General features: G+C 47.6%; 2 protein-coding genes across 2 annotated transcripts in view; one reads left to right on the top strand and one right to left on the bottom strand.

The window, feature by feature from the left end:
• Nucleotides 1–1,087: 1,087 nt before the first annotated feature.
• On the top strand, nt 1,088–6,125 carry LOC139391691 (Golgi-associated plant pathogenesis-related protein 1-like). Its single transcript, XM_071139154.1, has 5 exons — nt 1,088–1,390; nt 2,282–2,390; nt 2,573–2,676; nt 3,323–3,400; nt 3,920–6,125. Exons 1-5 carry the CDS (start codon nt 1,378–1,380, stop codon nt 4,078–4,080), a joined length of 465 nt encoding a protein of 154 aa, XP_070995255.1. The 5' UTR covers nt 1,088–1,377; the 3' UTR covers nt 4,081–6,125.
• Nucleotides 6,126–6,208: 83 nt separating this feature from the next.
• LOC139385229 (nascent polypeptide-associated complex subunit alpha, muscle-specific form-like) overlaps nt 6,209–20,012 on the bottom strand; it is an 18,067-nt gene continuing 4,263 nt past the window's right edge. The window contains exons 2-10 of the mRNA XM_071130361.1: nt 17,441–17,709; nt 9,581–17,360; nt 9,239–9,463; nt 8,448–8,530; nt 8,099–8,167; nt 7,834–7,980; nt 7,575–7,703; nt 6,485–6,607; nt 6,209–6,295 (exon numbers count right to left, since the gene is read on the bottom strand). Of these exons, the coding sequence (XP_070986462.1) occupies nt 6,281–6,295; nt 6,485–6,607; nt 7,575–7,703; nt 7,834–7,980; nt 8,099–8,167; nt 8,448–8,530; nt 9,239–9,463; nt 9,581–17,360; nt 17,441–17,709 (8,840 nt within the window). The 3' untranslated portion in view covers nt 6,209–6,280. The remainder of the gene's footprint in view (nt 6,296–6,484; nt 6,608–7,574; nt 7,704–7,833; nt 7,981–8,098; nt 8,168–8,447; nt 8,531–9,238; nt 9,464–9,580; nt 17,361–17,440; nt 17,710–20,012) is intronic.

Here is a 20,012-nt window from a genome sequence, read left to right as displayed (position 1 = left end):
TCAGGCTTTGGAATCTTGACACCTTATTTGCTCTTGGAAGGTAGAATAGCTTACTGTGTCCTGGAGCAAGTCTTTAGGGAAGTAATCTTCTGAGGAAATGTACACTTAAAGAGGGGCTGAAGTTACTCATTTGGCATTGTTTTTTGTTTGTTGCTTGAACATTAAGAAATGCAGCAGCCATGACGGAAATCAAACGAGACTTTAATGTGGGTTTTTCTTGTGTGTGTGTTCGCACGTGACAAGGGTTTGTATATTCACTCTGACAAAACAGTTAGTCATACACCCTTCGAGATAACATAAAACAGCCTAACCATGTCTTGAAGTCACCTAGGCCACTTCTTTTGCCAATTATCTTCAGCCGGCTGTTGTGCCCAAGTGACAGAGTTAGACTTTGGATAGCCTATCTCCAGGGCTAGTGAGGGACCGTCTATAAATTACACAATGTAACTAGGACAATATTTACATTAAAGGCACACCTTTTAGTTGTCTCATTAACTGCTTTCAATATTTGTATATGAGTTTACAGTTTATAGTTGGTTTGAGGTTTTTAAGTCATTGAAATTTGGAGCTATTTAAATATTTTAATATTGTCACATGTACATTGTGTAATTTTATTGATGGTCTCTAACTATACCCTAGCCTAAGGGTATTACAATCGGGTCACATGCAGCTGCACATCGAATTGATGATTACTTGGGTGCTGCCAGCTGTGGGCAGGATTGAAATAAACCCAACCCAAGGAAAATTGTTATGGTACCCTTCCTTTTTTTAAATTAAATGTTCTCGAAAATCTCAGTTTTGGACGAGACTGACTTTATGACCAGAATGATCCTACTATTTACACTTTGTAGTCAATTTGGACACTAGAATACATTTTTCTGACTAATATTGATGCCACATAGGCTCACCGTAGTAAAACTGTGTAAAAGTGCTTCTAAACAGTTAAACTGCTCTTAATTTAGTTAGGGTATAATGTCCAGCTCACATTTCAAGCAGAAAGCAGGAATCTCAGGCCATAAAAGGGCATGTGTCTCATAGAGATGATGTCATCAGAACAGCCATGCTGGGTCTCCCCTTTCAGTTACACAGAGAGAGGGAGCCTGTGTGTTACAGAGGGATAAGGGGAGAGGGAGGATAATGTGTGTGTGGCCAAGGAAAAGGCAGGGTGTTTAAGAGTGAGAGAGGACAGAAGCAGAAGTTTTGAGAAAGACTAGTTTACTAGAGGGAGAAGTGTGAGCGAGAGGAACAAAGGCTACGGAGAAAAATAGGAATACAGAAAGGGAGAGGGAGAGAGGGACAGAAACAAAGTTATAGCAGCTGTTTCAGACCGTCAGAGAGCGGACTGAGACAAAGGGAACAAGAGAGAGTTTCTGTGTCATGGGCAAATCAGGTAAGACTACATGAGATTTAATTGTACTGGAATATGACTGTGTGAAAGTGGAAAATGTTTATCAAAGTGTGTGTGTGTGTGTGTGTGTGTGTGTGTGTGTGTGTGTGTGTGTGTGTGTGTGTGTGTGTGTGTGTGTGTGTGTGTGTGTGTGTGTGTGTGTGTGTGTGTGTGTGTGTGATTACAAAAGAGGATTAGGTCTCAATTTGTGACAATGGGCTGTTATCATGCAACAGGGAGAAAGGGGTGGTGAGAGTATCAGGAATAGCTGTGCCAGTAGGGGAATTCCCTATGTGCAAGGTGTGTGTGTGTGAGAGAGATCGATTGACAGAACATTTTCGGTGCCAGTTTCCAGAACCACATTATCCTCCATTGAAAGTGGTATTTAGTTTAGGAATAAGCTAAGTCTGGGTCAAGGATCCAGCCTTAAGGACTGCAACCACTGATTATTCACAAGGCTGTAACAGACTGTATTCCGCTACATCTGCAAAGTGTGTGTGTGTGTGTGTGTGTGTGTGTGTGTGTGTGTGTGTGTGTGTGTGAGAGAATCGCCTCATTGTGTGAATGCCAGAGAGAATGGAGATGTGTGAGTATGGCTGTGATTGGCACCAGGCTGGGGAGAGGGTGGATGTGTCCCCCATTCATACATACCCTGGTACTGTCTGTCTAGTATTATAGACTCAAGCCTTGGGAACAGCCATATGTATGGGGCTTACTGGAGATTTACTACTGCCTAAGTTACTGTCTGATTATCTGCAGCCTATCGTTTTATTGAGTTGTATTAATGATTTGAACGTTTGATTGTATATTACAGTGAAAACAAGGGAAACAATAGACATTTACCTTCAGTTTTTTCATGGCATCTTGTTTTATGTGTTTCTCTCTCTCTCTCAGCTTCTAAGCAGTTTTCGGAGGAAGTGTTGCGGAGTCATAATGAGTATCGTAGGAAGCACCAGACACCCCCTCTGAAGCTGAGCAGCAAGCTGAGTAGCGATGCCACTAGGTGGGTCACCCAGACATCGGGGCCCCCCCAACCCACACACACACACTTATCTTTCTCCTCCACCTACCACCTTTATCAGAGACATGGCCAACCACACCCTTACTTCCTTCCACTTCACCTAACCCCACCCATCTTTTAGCTGTCTTTATCTAACTATTACCACAACTATCTCCACCCTGTAGGTATGCTGAGTCTCTGGCCAGCACACGGATCCTGAAGCACAGTGTTGAGTCCAGTAAGGGGAGCTGTGGCGAGAACCTGGCCTGGGCCTCCTATGACCAGCCAGGTACACACACTGTAACACGATGACTCCTAATGCTATAACCAAACATTGACATAGCCTGCATATGTTTAGTTATGTAAATGGAGACAGATACATTATTCACTGTGTACGGTACAGATAGTAACATTAAAGAGAGCGATCCATTAAAGAGAGCGATCCAGAGTCTCTGTAGGGTTTAGTTAGGTCTAAACTATAGACTATCCTGTCCAGTGGCGGCCCAGGCAGGAACAGCTGGGGTCCATTTCCCTGCTCTGTGTTCGGAGTGTTTCAGCAACAAGACCATGACTCAGAGCACAACTATGTCTGTGCACTGACCTGACAGTCTGCTGTGATTCATAAACAGTCTCCTATGGATACATACTGTCACTGGGTCAAGCTCAGTTCATCTCTCTCTGGACTACTCCTCTGAAACTCTGGATCTCAAACCTCTCCGTGTTCTTCTGACCCACCTAAAGCTTTGGCAGCTTTTATACGGTTAGCACTGTTGCCTTGGACAGCTGCCATCTTGGATAATATTTCCTTGCCGCTGTCATCTCTGCTGGAACTCTGGGGGTTTTGGCCCGAGTTTCTGTTAAACAATGGTGACAAAGGCAACAAACAAGTATAATGTTATGTGATAACCTGTAACCTTTGTCCTCTCTGTGTATAGGGAAGGATGTGGCTGACCGCTGGTATGACGAGGTCAAACAATACAACTTCAACCGCCCCGGCTTCTCCTCTGGCACAGGTGAGACACAAGCATGCACACAGACACACACTCTGACTTGTGTGATGCTGCATGCCACAGTGTTGTGTTCACCCAGGCAGTGTTGGACTGTGTGGTCTTTGTTCTATAAATGTGACATTCTCATTCTGTGACTGTGTAGTTCTGTGACTCTGCTCACAAACATGCATGGAACACTGCTTCCTGTGGAAAATCACAGTTCTTTATAGCATTCCCAGTCTTTTCTGTCCTTCCTGTTCTCTTCCTGAAGCCTCCTGCTCAGTGTGACCGACCCTGCAGCGTCAGGATCACTCCTATCAACTCATGTGCTGCTGACAGATAAAGGAGGAAAGACGGAGGGGGAGAGATGGGAGTGTGCAATAGAGGGGAAAGAGTGTATATGGAGGGGATGATAGAGGGGGGGAGGAGATGAATATAGGGCTCTGTAGCTGTAAATATTTAGAAGAGCAGTGCTGCAGAGGGCTTCCTTCGGTGAAGGTGTTTAGCTTGTCTCTCTCTCTCTCTCTCTCTCTCTCTAACCAGGTCATTTCACAGCAATGGTGTGGAAGGGCAGTAAGAAGCTGGGTGTGGGGAAGGCCAGTGCGCCAGATGGCTCGTCATTCGTGGTAGCCAGGTACTTTCCAGCAGGGAACATCACCAACCAGGGACACTTTGACAACAACGTCCTGCCGCCCAAGGACTAAGGAACATACTGACCCATCCAAAAGACATTTGCACTTTGACTTGTGACCTTGACGTGTGTGTGTGTGTGTGTGTGTGTGTGTGTGTGTGTGTGTGTGTGTGTGTGTGTGTGTGTGTGTGTGTGTGTGTGTGTGTGTGTGTGTGTGTGTGTGTGTGTGTGTGTGTGTGTGTGTGTGTGTGTGTGTGTGTGTGTGTGTGTGTGTGTGTGTGTGTGTGTGTGTGTGTGAACCACTGTGACTTAACAAATGAATGAACAAAAATATAGGCACACCATTGACCAAACCATGCCAGCTGTGCCTTCCGGAGGTGTACCAGCCACCCAACTGGGTTTCGACCTACTCATTCCATCGTTAGTGGGGGTAGGGATTTTACACATAGTAAAATAATTTCTGGTTTAAAAAAAAATAGTACCAGTCAGGTTTGGACACCTACTCATTCAAGGGTTTTTCTTTATTTTACTATTTTCTACATTGTGTAATAATAGTGAAGACCTCCCAACTATGAAATAACACATATGGAATCACGTAGTAACCAAAAAAATTATAATTAAACAACTTGATTATATGTTAGATTCTTCAAAGTAGCCACCCTTTGCCTTGACGCCTTTACACTCTTGGCATTCTCTCAACCAGCTTCACCAGGAATACTTTTCCAACTGTCTTGAAGGAGTTCTCACATATGCTGAGCACTTGTTGGCTGCTTTTCCTTCACTCTGCGGTTCAACTCATCCCAAACCATCTCAATTGGGTTGAGGTCGAGTGATTGTGGAGGCCAGGTCATCTGATGCAGCACTCCATCACTCTCCTTGCTCAAATAGCCCTTACACAGCCTCGAGGTGTGTTGAGTCATTGTCCTGTGGGGAAAAAATTGAGTCTCACTAAGCGCAAACCAGATCGGAAGGTGTTTCGCGGCAGAATGCTGTGGTAGCCATGCTGGTTAAGTGTGCTTTGCATTCTAAATAAATCACTGACAGTGTCACCAGCAAAGCACCATCACACCTCCTCCAAGCTTTACGGTGGGAACTACACATGCAGAGATCATCCTTACACCTATTCTGTGTCTCACAAAGACACGGCGGTTGGAACCAAAAATCTAAAATTTGGATTCATCAGACCAAAGGACAGATTTCCACCAGTCTCATGTCCATTGCTCATGTTTCTTGGCCCAAGCAAGTCTCTTCTTATTGGTGCTCTTTTTAGTAGTGGTTTCTTTGCAGCAATTTGACCATGAAGGCCTGATTCACACGCAGTCTCCTCTAAACAGTTGATGTTGATGTGTCTTGAGCTCTGTGAAGTATTTATTTGGGCTGTGATTTCTGAGGCTGATAACTCTAATGAACTTATCCTCTGCAGCAGAGGTAACTCTGGGTCTTCCTTTCCTGTGGCAGTCCTCATGAGAGCCAGTTTCATCATAGCCCTTGATGAATTTTGCGACTGCACTTGAAGAAACTTTCAAAGTTCTTGAAATATTTCTGATTGACTGACCTTCATGTCTTAAAGTAATGATGGACTGTTTCTCTTTGCTTATTTGAGCTGTTCTTGCCATAATATGGACTTGGTCTTTTACCAAATAGGGTTATCTTTTTGTATACCACCCCTACCTTGTCACAATACAACTGATTGGCTCAAACGCATTAAGAAGGAAAGAAATTCCACAAAATGAACTTTTAAGGCACACCTGCTAATTGAAATGCATTCCAAGTGACTACCTCATGAAGCTGTTTGAGAGAATGCCAAGAGTGTGCAAAACTGTCATCAAGGCAAAGAGAATCTTAAATGTAAAATATATTTTGATTTGTATAACACTTTTTTGGTTACATGATTCCATATGTATTTTCATAGTTTTGATGTCTTCACTATTATTCTACAATGTAGAAAATAAAGAAAAACACTGGAATGAGTAGGTGTCCAAACTTTTCAATGGTACTGTATGTGTTTTATTCATTGTGAGCATGATTTAAACTGACCTGTTTTCTGAACTGAGCACTTGTTTGACTATGTTTTGTATTCTGTTTGTTTTAATGTAATAAAAGCGACTGTCTGTAAAATGCCCCATTTTCACTACGTGCAGTATAAGGGTGGTTAACAGTATCGCCCACTAGTGTGGTTATAACAGACTGTTTATTAGCAGGTAAGGAGAATGCAACATAGCAGCGATACAGATGTGACACTGGCATTTATGCTTTTTGGGGGGGGGGTCCTCTCACATGGTCAGCTCCTGTGGGAGAGAAGAAAGAGAGGGAGAATTACTTGGGGTTGGATGCGTGAAGAACATAGTTAAGCTTTTTTTTTTTTTCAAGATCTGTTGGAAGAAGGACTGTTGCAATCAGTAGGTCATAACAGCAAATGTAGGCCCAAAGTGGACATAGTGTGTTACAACAGATTCCTTCCTTCATAAATCCCTCACCATGATAGCGTTAACGATGTCATTGGTGTTGTGTCTGAGGGCGTGGGCAGCTTTGGAACGGGACACGTTAGCCTGGGCCATCACCAGCTCTATATCCCTCTGCTCCAAACCTCCCTCGTCCACCTGACAGACAGAGGTCAAAGTCAGTTGCACTATGGAACACTTCTGAACATGAACAAAAAAAAAAAAAAAAAAAAAAAACTGTAGCATTGGGGTGGCAAGTAGCCTAGTGGTTAGAGCTTTGGACTAGTAACCGGAAGGTAGCAAGATCGAATCCCCAAGCTGACAAGGTACAAATCTGTCGTTTTGCCCCTGAACAAGGCAGTTAACCCGCTGTTCTTCGGCCGTCATTGAAAATAAGAATTTGTTCTTATTTTAACTGACTTGCCTAGTAAAATGTTTTTAAATAGCCATCAGGCTAACTACAGTAAAGTACTTAAGTAGTATTTTCAAGTATTGTTACTTAAGTTGTTTTTTTATCTGTATGTGACTTGAACTATTTATATTTTTGACAACTTTTACTTCACTACATTCCTAAAGAAAATTATGTACGTTTTACTCCATACATTTTCCTTGAGACCCAAAAATACTTGTTAGATTTTGAATGCTTAGCAGGACAGGAAAATTGTCTAATTCACATACTTATCAAGATAACGTCCCGGTCATCCCTACTGCCTCTGATCTGGGGGACTCACTAAACACGTACTTTGTTTGTAAATTATGTCTGAGTGTTGGAAGGGTGCCCCTGGCAAGCATGCTGTGTGTTATGCCTAATATAACTAAATTGAAAGGATTTATACTTAAGTATATTTGAGCATTTACATTTACTTTAGTATATTTAAAACCAAATACAGGATGTTCCTGTGTGACTCACTTTAACTTGAGTCATTTTCTATTAAGGTATCTTTATTTTTCTCATGACAGTTGGGTACTTTTTCCACCACTGCAGTAGAAATGACTGAAATATAACAACACTAGACAGAATGGTTTCATATTAAGATCTAAAAGAACTACTGTACATGAAAGGGTAAGAATAGCGTAAAGATTGGCGTTTTTCCTTGACATAATGAGTGAGCATGCATTTCCATACCTCCTCTTCCTCGCTCTCCTCCTTGATGGTGAGGCTGGGTGGTGCAGGGGGCACCAGTGGGGAGGGCTCCACCGGGACCTTAAACTTCTCTGCCGCTGCCTTGTGCACCTGTTGAGACAGGTCCTCTATCTAGGAAGGAAATAGGAAGAGAGAGGTCACCTTGGCCTCTGAACACAATGTAGATGAGAGAAAAGAGAGGGGGATAAAGAGAGAGAGGTTAGAGAGAGCGAGAGAGAGTGAGAGAAGGTTAGGATGTCACCTTGGCCTCTCCAAACACGATGTAGATGTCTGACGCGGGGCTCTTGAAGACGTCAGGTCTGCTGATGACAAACAAGATGCTCTTCGACTTCCTTATAGTGATCCTGGTCACACCGTGGACCGGCCGCAAGCCCAGCTTACCCATGGCCTAAACACACACACACTTGTTACACCATGACGCGGCCAAACACACAGAATACACACACATTTGCTCTGTGTTTGATTAGCTGAGACTGCCGCATGGAGCAGCTGTGTTCACATCTCGCCTTGCGGGCCTTCTTCTCACTGCGGCTCTGCTTAGGTCTGTTAATCCCATCATCAGCAGGAGAGATGGGCTGAGAGAGAGAAGGAGAACAACAAAATCAATTCAACACATCAAACCTGAGAACATTCTACAGTAGTTTACCCATATCCAGACTGATAATATGGAAAAGATCTCTGAAGCTGCGACCCATTCAGAAAATACAGACCCCACAACACGCATCCTTCTTACCACTCTACCTAAAGGTAATGACATCAATATGTTGTTACATAACACACAGTGAAAGCAAGGTTTCCACCCTTGGAGGTAAGGGGACTTCTAGAGTGTTCTCTGCCCACACACGGTAGATTCACCTGGGGTTCTGAGGATCTCAGTGGCACTGGTTCTTCCAACTCTGGCACTGATCCCTCACTCTCCGACTCATTGCAGGAGCCCACTGTGGAACACACACACTGTTACTCTCAGAGTACTGCATCACATCCTCATTGCTATGGTAACTAATGACTGAGATATAGATGATGAGGATATGGTGTAGCTCGTTAGCACTGGTAATGGGACAGTCCATCATAAAGCTCTATGGCTAACCTAATCCCCGATCTCAGAGGAGAAATAGATCACCTCATTAAATAATAATGGCATTTCATCTATATGCTATGGAACATGCAGGTTATGACGTATAATTACATTCTGTACTACTGCGATTCAATGCATGTAGCATTGTTCATTATGCTGCAGTGCTACCACACATACAGTACACATAAATCCCCATCCATGATTCTATGTACTATCATCTACAGGGAGGTCAGTTCTAGCTAGATTGAACCAGTGGTTTCAGGTTGACCGACGGTTGCCCTAAAATAAGCTCTATTGAAAGATGTGCAATAACAATATTCCTCCTGGATAAAATGATCCTCTCTCTGAGTATTTCTCCTCCATTATTCAGTAGCTGCAGCAGTGTTCTGTGGTCGACGGGGTATTATTGAGAAGCCTTCCTAGAACCTTCATCAGGACCATAGCAGGGCCACTAGACATACTCAGAGACATCTGTGTGTGTGAGGAAGGTCATAGGTTGAGTCACTTCTCAGAATCACTATCTCAAGGAAACAGACAGAGATGGAGAGATATGGATTTGCAGAATACGTACAGTTGTATTTGAAGGACAGTTCCAGCTCCTGTGAATCCTTGTGTCTGATTGGACAGTCTATCTGTCTCTCAGTTGGTTGGCGGGAGGAGTGAAGCAGTATCTCTCGCTGATTGGAGGAGCCAGACTCTTTATGAGAAGGGTTTCCAACAATCCCCCTGGGCTGAGTCATGTGACGTCGTAGAGGAACAGCAGTGTCATCATCATCACTGTCTGTGTCCATCCCATCTGCAACAAAATCCAAGTTCACACAGGTTGGACTGATTCATGATTCACTGATACTTGATTACCCAAAAGAGAAAATCAAATCACCCCACACCCCTATCTGTCCTGAGTGCAACTCACCTCTGTCCTGTGGGCTTTGTGACTGAACTGGCTTGATCTGTCTGTTGGGCTTGGTGAGGAGGTTTGGTTGGGGCTGGGCTAGGCAGCGGATGTCTAGGACAGGCACTGTGGTTGGAGCCTCCAGTCGTGGCAAAGACTCCTGGGTGGGCTGGGTAACCCTGGGGGTCGAGGGCAGGGCTGACGTGGGTGGAGATGAGAATGAGTAGGGGGTAGGGGACATACGGACACTTTCAGTGGGTATAGGGGGATGCTTAGGAAGGGCGATAGGGGTAGTAGAAAGGGTTGCGGAGGCTGCCTGAAGATTGGTTGATTGAGGCTGGATCTCTAGGAGTGGGGTGACAGGCTGGACTGTGGTGAGGAGAGGTTGGGACTCCTGTATGGGGGTGGGGAGGTCCTCATCTGGCTGCACTGTGAAGGTACTGGGGGGAGGAGAGGAGGAGAGAGGAGAGGGGGAGAGATGGGGAGGAGAGGAGGAGGGAAGAGGTGGAGGAGAAGAAGATCTATTCTGTTCTGTAGGGGAGGCATGGCCACTCCCCACATTGTTATCGTTTATGTCCTTCCTGCTTTCTGTCTGGCAACCAGGCAGCGGCCTGTTGTCAAGCATTTCCTGGTGCACTTCCATGTTCACTTCCTGGTTGAGTAGGAGAGCAGGAGAGATAGGGCAGAGGTTGGTAGGACTAGGGGGAGTCGGGGATCTGGAGACGTTTCTGTTTTCCCCTCTCCTCTCGGACTCTGCCTCAGGTTTGCCCTTCACAGGTGTCCTCTGTCTGGTATCTGCAGCAGATTTTTGTCCCCTCATGTTCTTATTCTTTTGCTTCCCTGGTGGGGAGGTGTCTTCTAGGGTCTTGGCAGTGAGAGCTGGTTCCTGTGGGTGATCAGCAGACCCAGAGCCTGACTGAGATTGTCTGCGCGGCTGACTGGGTCTGTCTCTGCTCTGCTTCCCTCTCTTCCCTGGCTGAGGAGGAGTGATGGCTTTCTCTGTGCTCAGCTCTCCCTCGGGTGTCTGACGCTGTGCAGGTTCTGGAACACTCTCTGTTGGAGAGAATCTCTCCTCTGCAATCTCCTCCACCTCTCTTTCCCCTGAGATACAAACACTGCTCTCCTGTTCTTCTAAGGCCCCAGTCGTCTTTGGTTGGTCAATGTGCCTGTCAGTCTTCTGACCGCCACCGCCTTCTTTTTGGCTCACCGTCTGTGGCTCTGTCTCCTCTGGCTGAGGCTGGGAACAGAGTTTTTTCACACTTTCTACCGTGTCTTTACCCACTGATAGGGAAGATTCTTGGAAAACTTGGACCTTCTCTACTGTGTCTTTGCTCACTGATGGGGAAAATTCTTGGGAAACTTGGACTTTCTCTACTGTATCATCACTCACTGATTGGGAAGTTTCTTGGGAAACTTGGACCTTCTCTACTGTGTCTTTTCTCACTGATGCGGAAGTTTCTTGTGAAACTTGGACCTTCTCTACTGTGTATTTGCCCATTGATGGGGAAGTTTCTTGGAAAACGTGGACTTTCTCTACGGTGTCTTTGCCAACTGACAGGGAAGATTCTTTGGAGACTTGGACCTTCTCTAATGTGTATTTTCTCACTGATGGGAAAGTTTCTTGGAAATCTTGGACCTTCTCTATCGTGTCTTTGCCCACTGATGGGGACGTTTCTTGGGAAAGGTGGACCTTCTCTACTGTGTATTTGCCCATTGATGGGGAAGTTTCTTGGGAAACTTGGACTTTCTCTACTGTGTCTTTGCCAACTGACAGGGAAGATTCTTTGGAGACTTGGACCTTCTCTAATGTGTCTTGTCTCACTGATGGGAAAGTTTCTTTGAAAACTTGGACCTTCTCTACCGTGTCTTTGCCCACTGATGGGGATGTTTTTTGGGAAACTTGGACCTTCTCTACTGTGTCTTTGCCTATTGATGGGGAAGTTTCTTGGGAAACTTGGACTTTCTCTACTGTGTCTTTGCCCACTGATAGGGAAGATTCTTGGGAGACTTGGACCTTCTCTACTGTGTCTTTGCTCACTGATGGGAAAGTATCTTGGGAAACTTTGACCTTCTCCACGGTGTCTTTGCCCACTGATGGGGATGTTTCTTGGGGAAATTTGACCTTCTTTACTGTGTCTTTGCTCACTGACGGGGAAGTCTCTTGGGAAACTTGCACCTTCTCTACTGTGTCTTTGCTCACTGACGGGGAAGTCTCTTGGGAAACTTGCACCTTCTCTACTGGGTCTTTGCCCACTGATAGGGCAGATTCTTGGAATACTTTGACCTTCTCCACGGTGTCTTTGCCCACTGATGGGGAAGTTTCTTTGGAAACTTGGACCTTCTCTACTGTGTCTTTGCCCACTGATAGGGAAGTTTCTTGGAAGACTTGGACATTCTCTACTATGTCTTTGCTCATTGATGGGGACGTTTCGTGAAAAACTTGGACCTTCTCTACTGTGTCTTTGCCCACTGATTGGAAAACATTTTGGGAAACTTGGACCTTCTTTACTGTGTCTTTTCCCACTGATATGGAAGATTCTTGGGAAACTTGGACCTTCTCTACTGTGTCATTGCCCACTGATAAGGAAGATTCTTTGGAGACTTGGACCTTCTCTACTGTGTCTTTGCTCACTGATGGGGAAATTTCTTGGGAAATTTGGACCTTCTCTACTGTGTCTTTGCCCACTGAGAGAGAAGTTTCTTGGGAGACTTGGACATTCTCTACTGTGTCTTTCTTCAGTGATCGGGAAGTTTCTTGGGACAGTCTGCCTGACTTGGGGTTGCTTGGTCTGATTTTATGGCTGAAGGATCCAAATGCCCCACCCAGCAGAGACAGAGCTGGGTCTGCCTGTTTGACTGCTGGGTTAATATCTGTGTTACTGTTGGGTCTGGAAATGGCTGCCTCTACTGAACCAGGGCTCTGGTCTGAGACAGTCTGTGGTTTACCTCCTGGTGGTGAGACACGCCCAGGGCTTTCCATGGACAAGGAAGGTTGTCTTATGTCTGATTGGTGTGTTGAGCTGTCAGTTGATGTTGATGGCCTATCGGAGGCTGCAGCAGCCTGTGATCTCACCTCTGTGAGTGGTATGTTTGAGAGAGAAGCCCTCAGACACACACTCTGGCTCTGGTGTCTCACGTCCTCTGACAGGGCATTCAGAGTCATACAGGTTGGCATTCCAGAGGATAGGAACACTGAGACATTGTTGTTGTTTTCCTGCTCCTCCTTGTTTTCCGGGTGACTCTGCAGGTTGCTGACATCATCCTCTGGGAATTGGGAGCTTCCGTCCTCTCCTCCCCCTGCCTCTGATATCTCCTCGATGGACCTCCAGCTGGACAGGTTGGACTCTGGCACTCCCTCTCCCACAAGCTCGACATCTGCCATCTTGTCTGGCCGACCACACAGGCTGTTGTTGTCTTCTTCGTCCCCCATTATATCACCCACCTCATCCTCATCTGTGCCGACATTGGGCAGCCCGGAGAGTGTCTGTCCAATCTTCTGTCCAATTGTCTGTCCAATCGTATGTCCCTCCACCTCATACAGTAATAGGCTCTGTGCCTCCAACCCACAGCCCTGCCCCAGAGAGAGAGATAGGGCCTCCCCTGCCCCCCAGGACCCGGACTCTGCTCCTAACCCCCTCCTATCAGCCCTCAAGCCCCCATCCCCCCTCCTCCCCCCTGCATCTGTCTCTGAGTTCTCCCTCTTGGGAGAGACAGCCAGGGGTGTGTGAGGGGAGCCCAGGGCCCCAGGGCCCCCGTCCTCAGTGCTCAGGGTGTTCTCCCTCAGGTTCTCCTGGGCTGGGTCACATGGGCAGATGTCAGGGGTCAGGGACAGGTTGTCAGCCAGGTCAGGTGAGCTCTCAGGGCAGGAGGAGACAGGGATGTTGCTGGGGTTAGGCTCTTTCGGGCATGTGAGCAGAGGGACCCCCTTGTTCAGGTCGTTGGTGGCAGTGGTCCCTTCAAGGACCTGATGGGAGCCCACACCTTCAGCGCTGCTGTTCGCGTTCTTCTGGTCCAGTTCCAGCACTGACACCAGAAGCGGTTTGGACCGGACTGAAGCTGCTGCCACCCCAAACACACGTGGGAGCGGCTTACGGGGCTCAGAGGTCTTCTGTTTAGGCCGGGGTGTGTCTGACTTAGAGGGGCGTGGCTTAATGAGTAGTTTGAACGAGTCTCTGTCTGTCTGCTCTGTGTGGTCCTCGTCTGAAGTCTCTGTGCTCTGTTCATTATTCTCTCTCTCCCCACCGCTCTGTTTGTCCTTCCCTCTCTCCCCACCGCTCTGTTTGTCCTTTCCTCTCTCCCAACCGCTCTGTTTGTTCTTCCCTCTTTCCACACTGCTCTGTTTGTCCTTCTCTCTATCTCCACCGCTCTGTTTGTCCTTCCCTCTCTCCCCACCGCTCTGTTTGTCCTTTCCTCTCTCCCAACCGCTCTGTTTGTTCTTCCCTCTTTCCACACTGCTCTGTTTGTCCTTCTCTCTATCTCCACCGCTCTGTTTGTCCTTCCCTCTCTCCCCACCGCTCTGTTTGTCCTTCTCTCTATCTCCACTGCTCTGTTTGTCCTTCTCTCTATCTCCACCGCTCTGTTTGTCCTTCCCTCTCTCCCCACCGCTCTGTTTGTCTTTCTCTCTCTTTGCACTGCTCCTTTTGTCCTCCTCTCTCACCGTACCAGCCTGTACTTCCTCTGCAACTGCTTTGGCTTGCCCTGCTCCTGTTGCCAGGGTCACAGGGCTGTTATGGGATGGCTGGGTTGCCAGGATGACAGGATTGCTGTGGGACGCTGTCTCCTCAATTGTAGCAGCAGGGTTAGTGTTAGGAGTAGCAGCAGTGTTCGTTTTAGGAGTAGCAGCAGGCTTAGTGTTAGGAGTAGCAGCAGGCTTAGTGTTAGGAGGAGCAGCAGGGTTAGTGTTAGGAGTAGCAGCAGGGTTAGTGTTAGGAGTAGCAGCAGGGTTAGTGCTAGGAGTAGCAGCAGGGTTAGTGTTAGGAGTAGCAGCAGGGTTAGTGTTAGGAGTAGCAGCAGGGTTAGTTTTAGGAGTAGCAGCGGGGTTTGGGGTAGAGCATGTACCTGGGGTAGTTTTGGGGGTTGAGGCTGTAGCAGGGTTAGTGTTAGTGGTACAGGCCGTAGCAGATTTACCGTTAGGGGCAGGAGCACTGTTAGTGTTAGGGGTAGAGACCATAGCAGGGTTCATTTCAGGAGTACATACGGTAGCAGAGTTAGTTTTGAAGGTTGAGGAAGTAGCATAATTATTTTGTGGGGTTGAGGCTGTAGCAGGGTTAGTGTTAGTGGTACAAACAGTAGCAGATTTAGCATTAGGGGCAGGAGCACGGTTAGTGTTGGGGTTAGAGAGAGATTCAGGCTTGGTTTTAGGGGTTGACACGGTAGCAGGAGTAGTCTTTGGGGTAGTGAAGGCACGGTAAGGGGTTGTAGAAAGTTTAGGGGTAAGGGTAGAGACATAAGGGCTCTCCTGAGAAGGAGCGGGGACAGGAGGGTCAGAGGACTCTGAGGAGATCTCCATTTCACTCCCACTACTGCTGTTGGAGGACTCGGGGTGGGCTGATTCCGCAGGTTGGGCAGGTGCAAGTGCAGGTTGTGGTGGTCTAGGTCCTGGAGGATCCTCAGGCCGGGGCTCTTTGTCACCTGGGGGATTGATTAGGCTAAGTCTGCTCTGGGACTGGGACAGTTCAGTGCTGTAGGCCTCTGGTCTGGTTTTAGGCTGAGGTTTGGCTTGGTGTGGTTCTGTGGGTGATCCTGTGGGTGGTCCTGTGGGTGGTCCTGTGGGTGGTTCAGCATGTCTCTCTGTGCTGTACAGTCGCTCATCCTCTTCGCCATTATAAGAGGCGGAGTCTAGTGAGTCGTCAGTGTCGTCATGGAAACAGAAGGACTCATCCAGCCCTTCGTTGATGGAAGTTTCTGACAGTGAATGAAGGAAGGAGGCCGAGTTGTCCTCTTCAGCTGGGTCATTTACAGCCTTACCCTCACCCTCCTCCTCCTCATCCTCAACATCCTCACCCTCCTCTTCATCCACCTCTTCCTCTATCACTATTTCTACTTTAGCCTCCTCTATCTCTACCTTAGCCTCCACTTCTTCCTCATCATCTTCATCATCATCCTCCACGTCCCCCTCCTCCTCTCCGGCCGCGTACGCATCCACATCGTTCCTGTCGTTTCCCTCTCCTCCCTCATTCCCCTCCTCTGTGGGGAAGAGAGTGATCTCCATGGAGTCTGCCTGAAAGAGGAGACTGGTGTGGAGGGGGAAGTTAAGCAGAGAGGCTGGGATCATACTCTCCTCTTCCTCCATCTCTCCATCATCACTGTAGGAGCCTGGGAACAGCAGGAAGGTACCCATCTCTCCGTAAGGGCTGGAGTTATCCCCGTCTGACACATCTGGAGAGCAGGTGTCCATGGTAAGGTTGGAGGAGGCAGGGTTGACGCTGGAGGTGTGAGGGCTTAGGTTCCCCATGTCTGGGGCAAAGGGGAAGGAGATGGAGGTCAGCCGTGGGGAGTCTGCTCTATCATCATCTGGGTTGGTAATGGGAGGGTAAAGCTCCTCAGACACACAGGCCTGCAGCTCCAGCTCCAGGCCTCTTTGCAGCAGGGGACTTGAGTACTGCTGTCCCCCAGCCAGAGCATCCTCTGCTGGGCAGAGCGAGCCCTCCGACTCCCCTCCATCTTCCTGGGAGTCGGTGCTTCTGCCGCTGCTGCTCCTCAATGGGGAAGTGTCCTCTGTCACCCAGCGAGGGCGACAGCTACCCCTTGAGACTGTCACTTCCTCACTCCTTCTCCCCCTTACCTCCCCTCTCAGTACCTCCTCCTCCTCCAGGATCACAGTCTCTGCTAGACCCTTATAGAGGCAGAACCGCCACTCTGCTGCTCCTCCTCCCTTTTCCTCTGCCCTCTCCCCTACTGCTCCCCTATCCTCCCCCACTTCGTCTCCGATTTCGGACAGCGAGCTGACAAAGCATGCAGGTGCCTCCTGCACCTCCTCTGCCAGGAGAAGATTGGGGGAGGTGCAGGGGGAGGTGGAAGAGGTCCAGCTGCCCCCCTCCGCCGTGACGTAGGAGCCAGAAGGGGAAGTGAGGGGGGAGCACAGGTCCTCACTGTCCGAGTTTGGTGAGAGGGGAGAGGCTGGGGAGCCGGGGTAAGAGCGGTGTTTGAGGTGTAAGGGGCGAGCAGCCATCTTGATGGGGGTGGAGGGTGCGGTGTAGTACAGGTCAGGATCCAGGGACGAGGGAACACCCACTCTCAGAGGGTCCACGGCATAGGCCGGCTCAGTGAAGGATAGGATAGCAGGGGGATAGGCTGGCTCGGACAGGGAGGGCATGGCATACATGGAACATACAAAAGACATTTCACCATAGGGAGACAGCCCTGCCTCCAAAGGGCTTGAGCTGCCCGTCAAACTAACATCCACTGTGACTGGCTCTGAGGAGGGAGGGGAGGCAGGGATGAGGGGGGTTAGGAGAGGGGTGAGGAGAGGGCCAATGGGCAGGACAGGGCTTCTCTCCTGTTCTTGCTCCATCTTTGGGGTCAGAGGTGAATTGTCTCTCTCCTGCCCTGTGTCCAGTTGGGCCTTTTCTCCAGCCTCGGCCTGGGGCTCTAAGGGAGGCTTAGGGACCTCCAAGACTGGGCCTCCAGCCAGGGGTATCGCCTGGCTGCTCTGCTCGCATGGGCACTTCCCTGTCAGGGTTTTCTTTGTCTTGAGCAGGGCTTTCTTTGTCTTGAGCAGGGCTTCCTGGCCCATCACCACCCGTGTGTCTATGTTCTCTGGCTCCTTGTAGTCGCTCTCCACCTCTGAGCCCATCAGAACCTGGAGAACATAATGAGAATGTTAGAAAAACATAAAGAGAAGAGTAGACCATTGGTAAACATACACACACATATACACACCTTGATTCTCTCCATCTTCACGGGTCCGCTGCGGCGTCCACAGGGTCCGTGACCTCCAAACGTCCCGCTAAGTCGGACCGTGTTACTGTGGCGACGGTCTGAACCTTCAGGCTGGGGTCGCGGGGTCGCGGAGGAGCTAGGTGTGGCCCGAACCAGCCGTGGCCCGAACGGAGAGGTGCATGATGGCAGCAGCTTCTGAGGGGTGCTGGGGGAGGGACTAGAGCCGCTGTCACTAGGGGTGGAATCAGTGGAGGCATGTCTGGTCATGTCTGAAAGAGGAGCGAAAAATAAGAAACTGTTTCTGTAATGTTATGTCCATGAGGTCAGAATCACTAGCTGCTTCATGACGTGGCAACGGTAACAGTAATGGAGAAAAGGCAACTAGAATTTCAGTTTACCTCCTGAATGTATTAAAAATAATACAATTAAAACACAAAACATCTGTAATGGATGCTCTAGTCTCTTTGACTTTGTTGAATAGAAACAGTCATTTCAGCTCTCTCTTTGAAGCTTGTTCTCCCTCCATTACTGTTGCACACACAGCCATACCTAGCAGGTCTAGAATTTCACCTAAATGTCAGAGAAAACAGGTGACTGAAAAGACCACGCTCACAGCAGGGTACACATCAAGTGGTATCAACATATCAAAATATAAGGTCCCTACTGTCATCACTTACAACCATCAACTACGGCTGGGTGAATGGAGCCCATTTACTGGTAGTGAGTTCTGAATTAACTAAATGTGTGCTCCCTCCATTTACAGGGCTCACTGCCCAGGGTAGTTCTTTACTCAGGCACTTTTCCTTCCACAGTAGTGACCCCTGACCCCCAAGGGAATGGAACACACCCACAGTTTGCTGAAGTCTGCATATCTGGCTGTAGTACCTGCTGCTAGGGCAGTTGAGCCCGCACTGTGCACGAGTGTGTGTAAGCTTGTGCATGTAGGTGTTTTTCCCCCTCTCCTCTACCCCTCCTCCCATCTTTCCTGTACCCATCTAACAATTATTTGTGAGGCATTGGAAAACCTCCCTGGTCTTTGAGGTTGAATCTGTGTTTGGAATGCACTGCTCGACTGAGGGACCTTAGAGATAATTGTATGTGTGGGGTACAGAGATGAGGTAGTCGTTCAAAAATCACACAGTGAGTACATGTGACTTGTTAAGCGAATTTGATTTGATTTGAAATGTTTTGTCCTGAACATATTTAGGCATGCGATAACAAAGGGGTTGAATACTTATTGACTCAAGACGTTTCAGCTTTTAATTTTTTATTCATTTGTAAACATTTCTAAAAACATAATCCACTTTGACATTATGGCGTATTGGATAAAGAGAGAGAAAAGACAAGAGAGAATGAAAGGAATTGAATAAAGAAGAATTCATATTGATTGATGGGTAACATCGAGAACAAGCTGGTCTTGTGTGATATTCATCCCAGATCCAGCAGGGGCGCTACATGCAGGGTGTCTGTTGCCCTCTTCCGTTGCTTGATGCTTGATAGTAGTACAGCTAGCACAGTTCGATAACTTCACTAGCTACTTCATGTACAACTTGAAAATACCATGCTAACACTGCTCTCAGTGCTTAGTGGTAAAATTATGGCCAACATGGTAGCTCCGTCTCTTACTTGAAATGAGGCTATTGGTGCTAGCTCTCGTCTTTCTCTTTGCACTTTTGCTCTCTCTCCTCCTCATCTTTCTCTCTTTTGCTCTCCCTCTCTTGCGCTACCTCTCTCTCTCTCTAATCAGACACTCAGATTAGCCATAGGCTAAATGGTGCCATTATTAGATCACCGCCTTTCCCTCGACACACACACATGCACTCTACTCCAGTGACTACGCCATCGTCTCCATAACCTTAAACAGGAACGAAGGATCATTTTGAGAGAAAATGACAGAATGGAGGAGAGGAACTAGGGCAAGAGTGCGAGTGGAGGAGGGAGTCTGGATCAGTCAGAGAGAGAGAGAAAGAGAAAATGAGAGAGGGATCGACAAAAGGGGTATTTTCCATTCTATTATGACCAGCTCTGCTGCTCCTTACTGATGTGACGGTTCTGCAGGATTTAAATGAAAACAACACACAAGACTCCTTATGAGATTTCCATGAAATCCCCTGAGTCCTGTCACGTACTGTGAGTGCACATGCCAAGGTTATTATTACTCCCTTATTTTTTGCACCAGTCTCAGCACCAGTCCTTTTAAATCCAAGTCACATTGAGATTGACTTTATAATTTAAACCTAACCTAACCTATGACCTGACCCTTCAACTAACGCATTTACCAAAGATTATCTATACACTGACAAGAGATGGGACTCAATGCTCTAACAATGGGAACACATGTCAGAAAAGGCAGAAGGCAGTCGGGAGGAGGTGGTAGCAGGCTGGAACATTCTAGCCAATAAGAGAGCAGATGTACATGTGAACAATGGGCACATCTGCGATATAACATAAAAAATATATGTATAATAATTCAAATTGGAGACTTATATTTCCCTCACTAACTTTTAACATCAGCTATCTGAGCAGCTAATCGATCGCTGCAGCTGTACATAGCCCATCTGTAAACAGCACA

Source organism: Oncorhynchus clarkii, chromosome 3 (genome assembly GCF_045791955.1).
Source record: "Oncorhynchus clarkii lewisi isolate Uvic-CL-2024 chromosome 3, UVic_Ocla_1.0, whole genome shotgun sequence".
Classification (NCBI taxonomy): domain Eukaryota; kingdom Metazoa; phylum Chordata; class Actinopteri; order Salmoniformes; family Salmonidae; genus Oncorhynchus; species Oncorhynchus clarkii.
The sequence above is the reverse complement of the archived record's forward strand: the minus strand, read 5'-3'. Positions and strand labels throughout refer to the sequence as shown.

Bases quoted from the DNA above. Each gene is read 5' to 3' on its own strand.
- LOC139391691 (XM_071139154.1), top strand. The intron at 2,391-2,572 runs GTGGGTCACCCA...TCCACCCTGTAG, and splicing joins CTGAGTAGCGATGCCACTAG to GTATGCTGAGTCTCTGGCCA. The intron at 2,677-3,322 runs GTACACACACTG...CTCTGTGTATAG, and splicing joins GGCCTCCTATGACCAGCCAG to GGAAGGATGTGGCTGACCGC.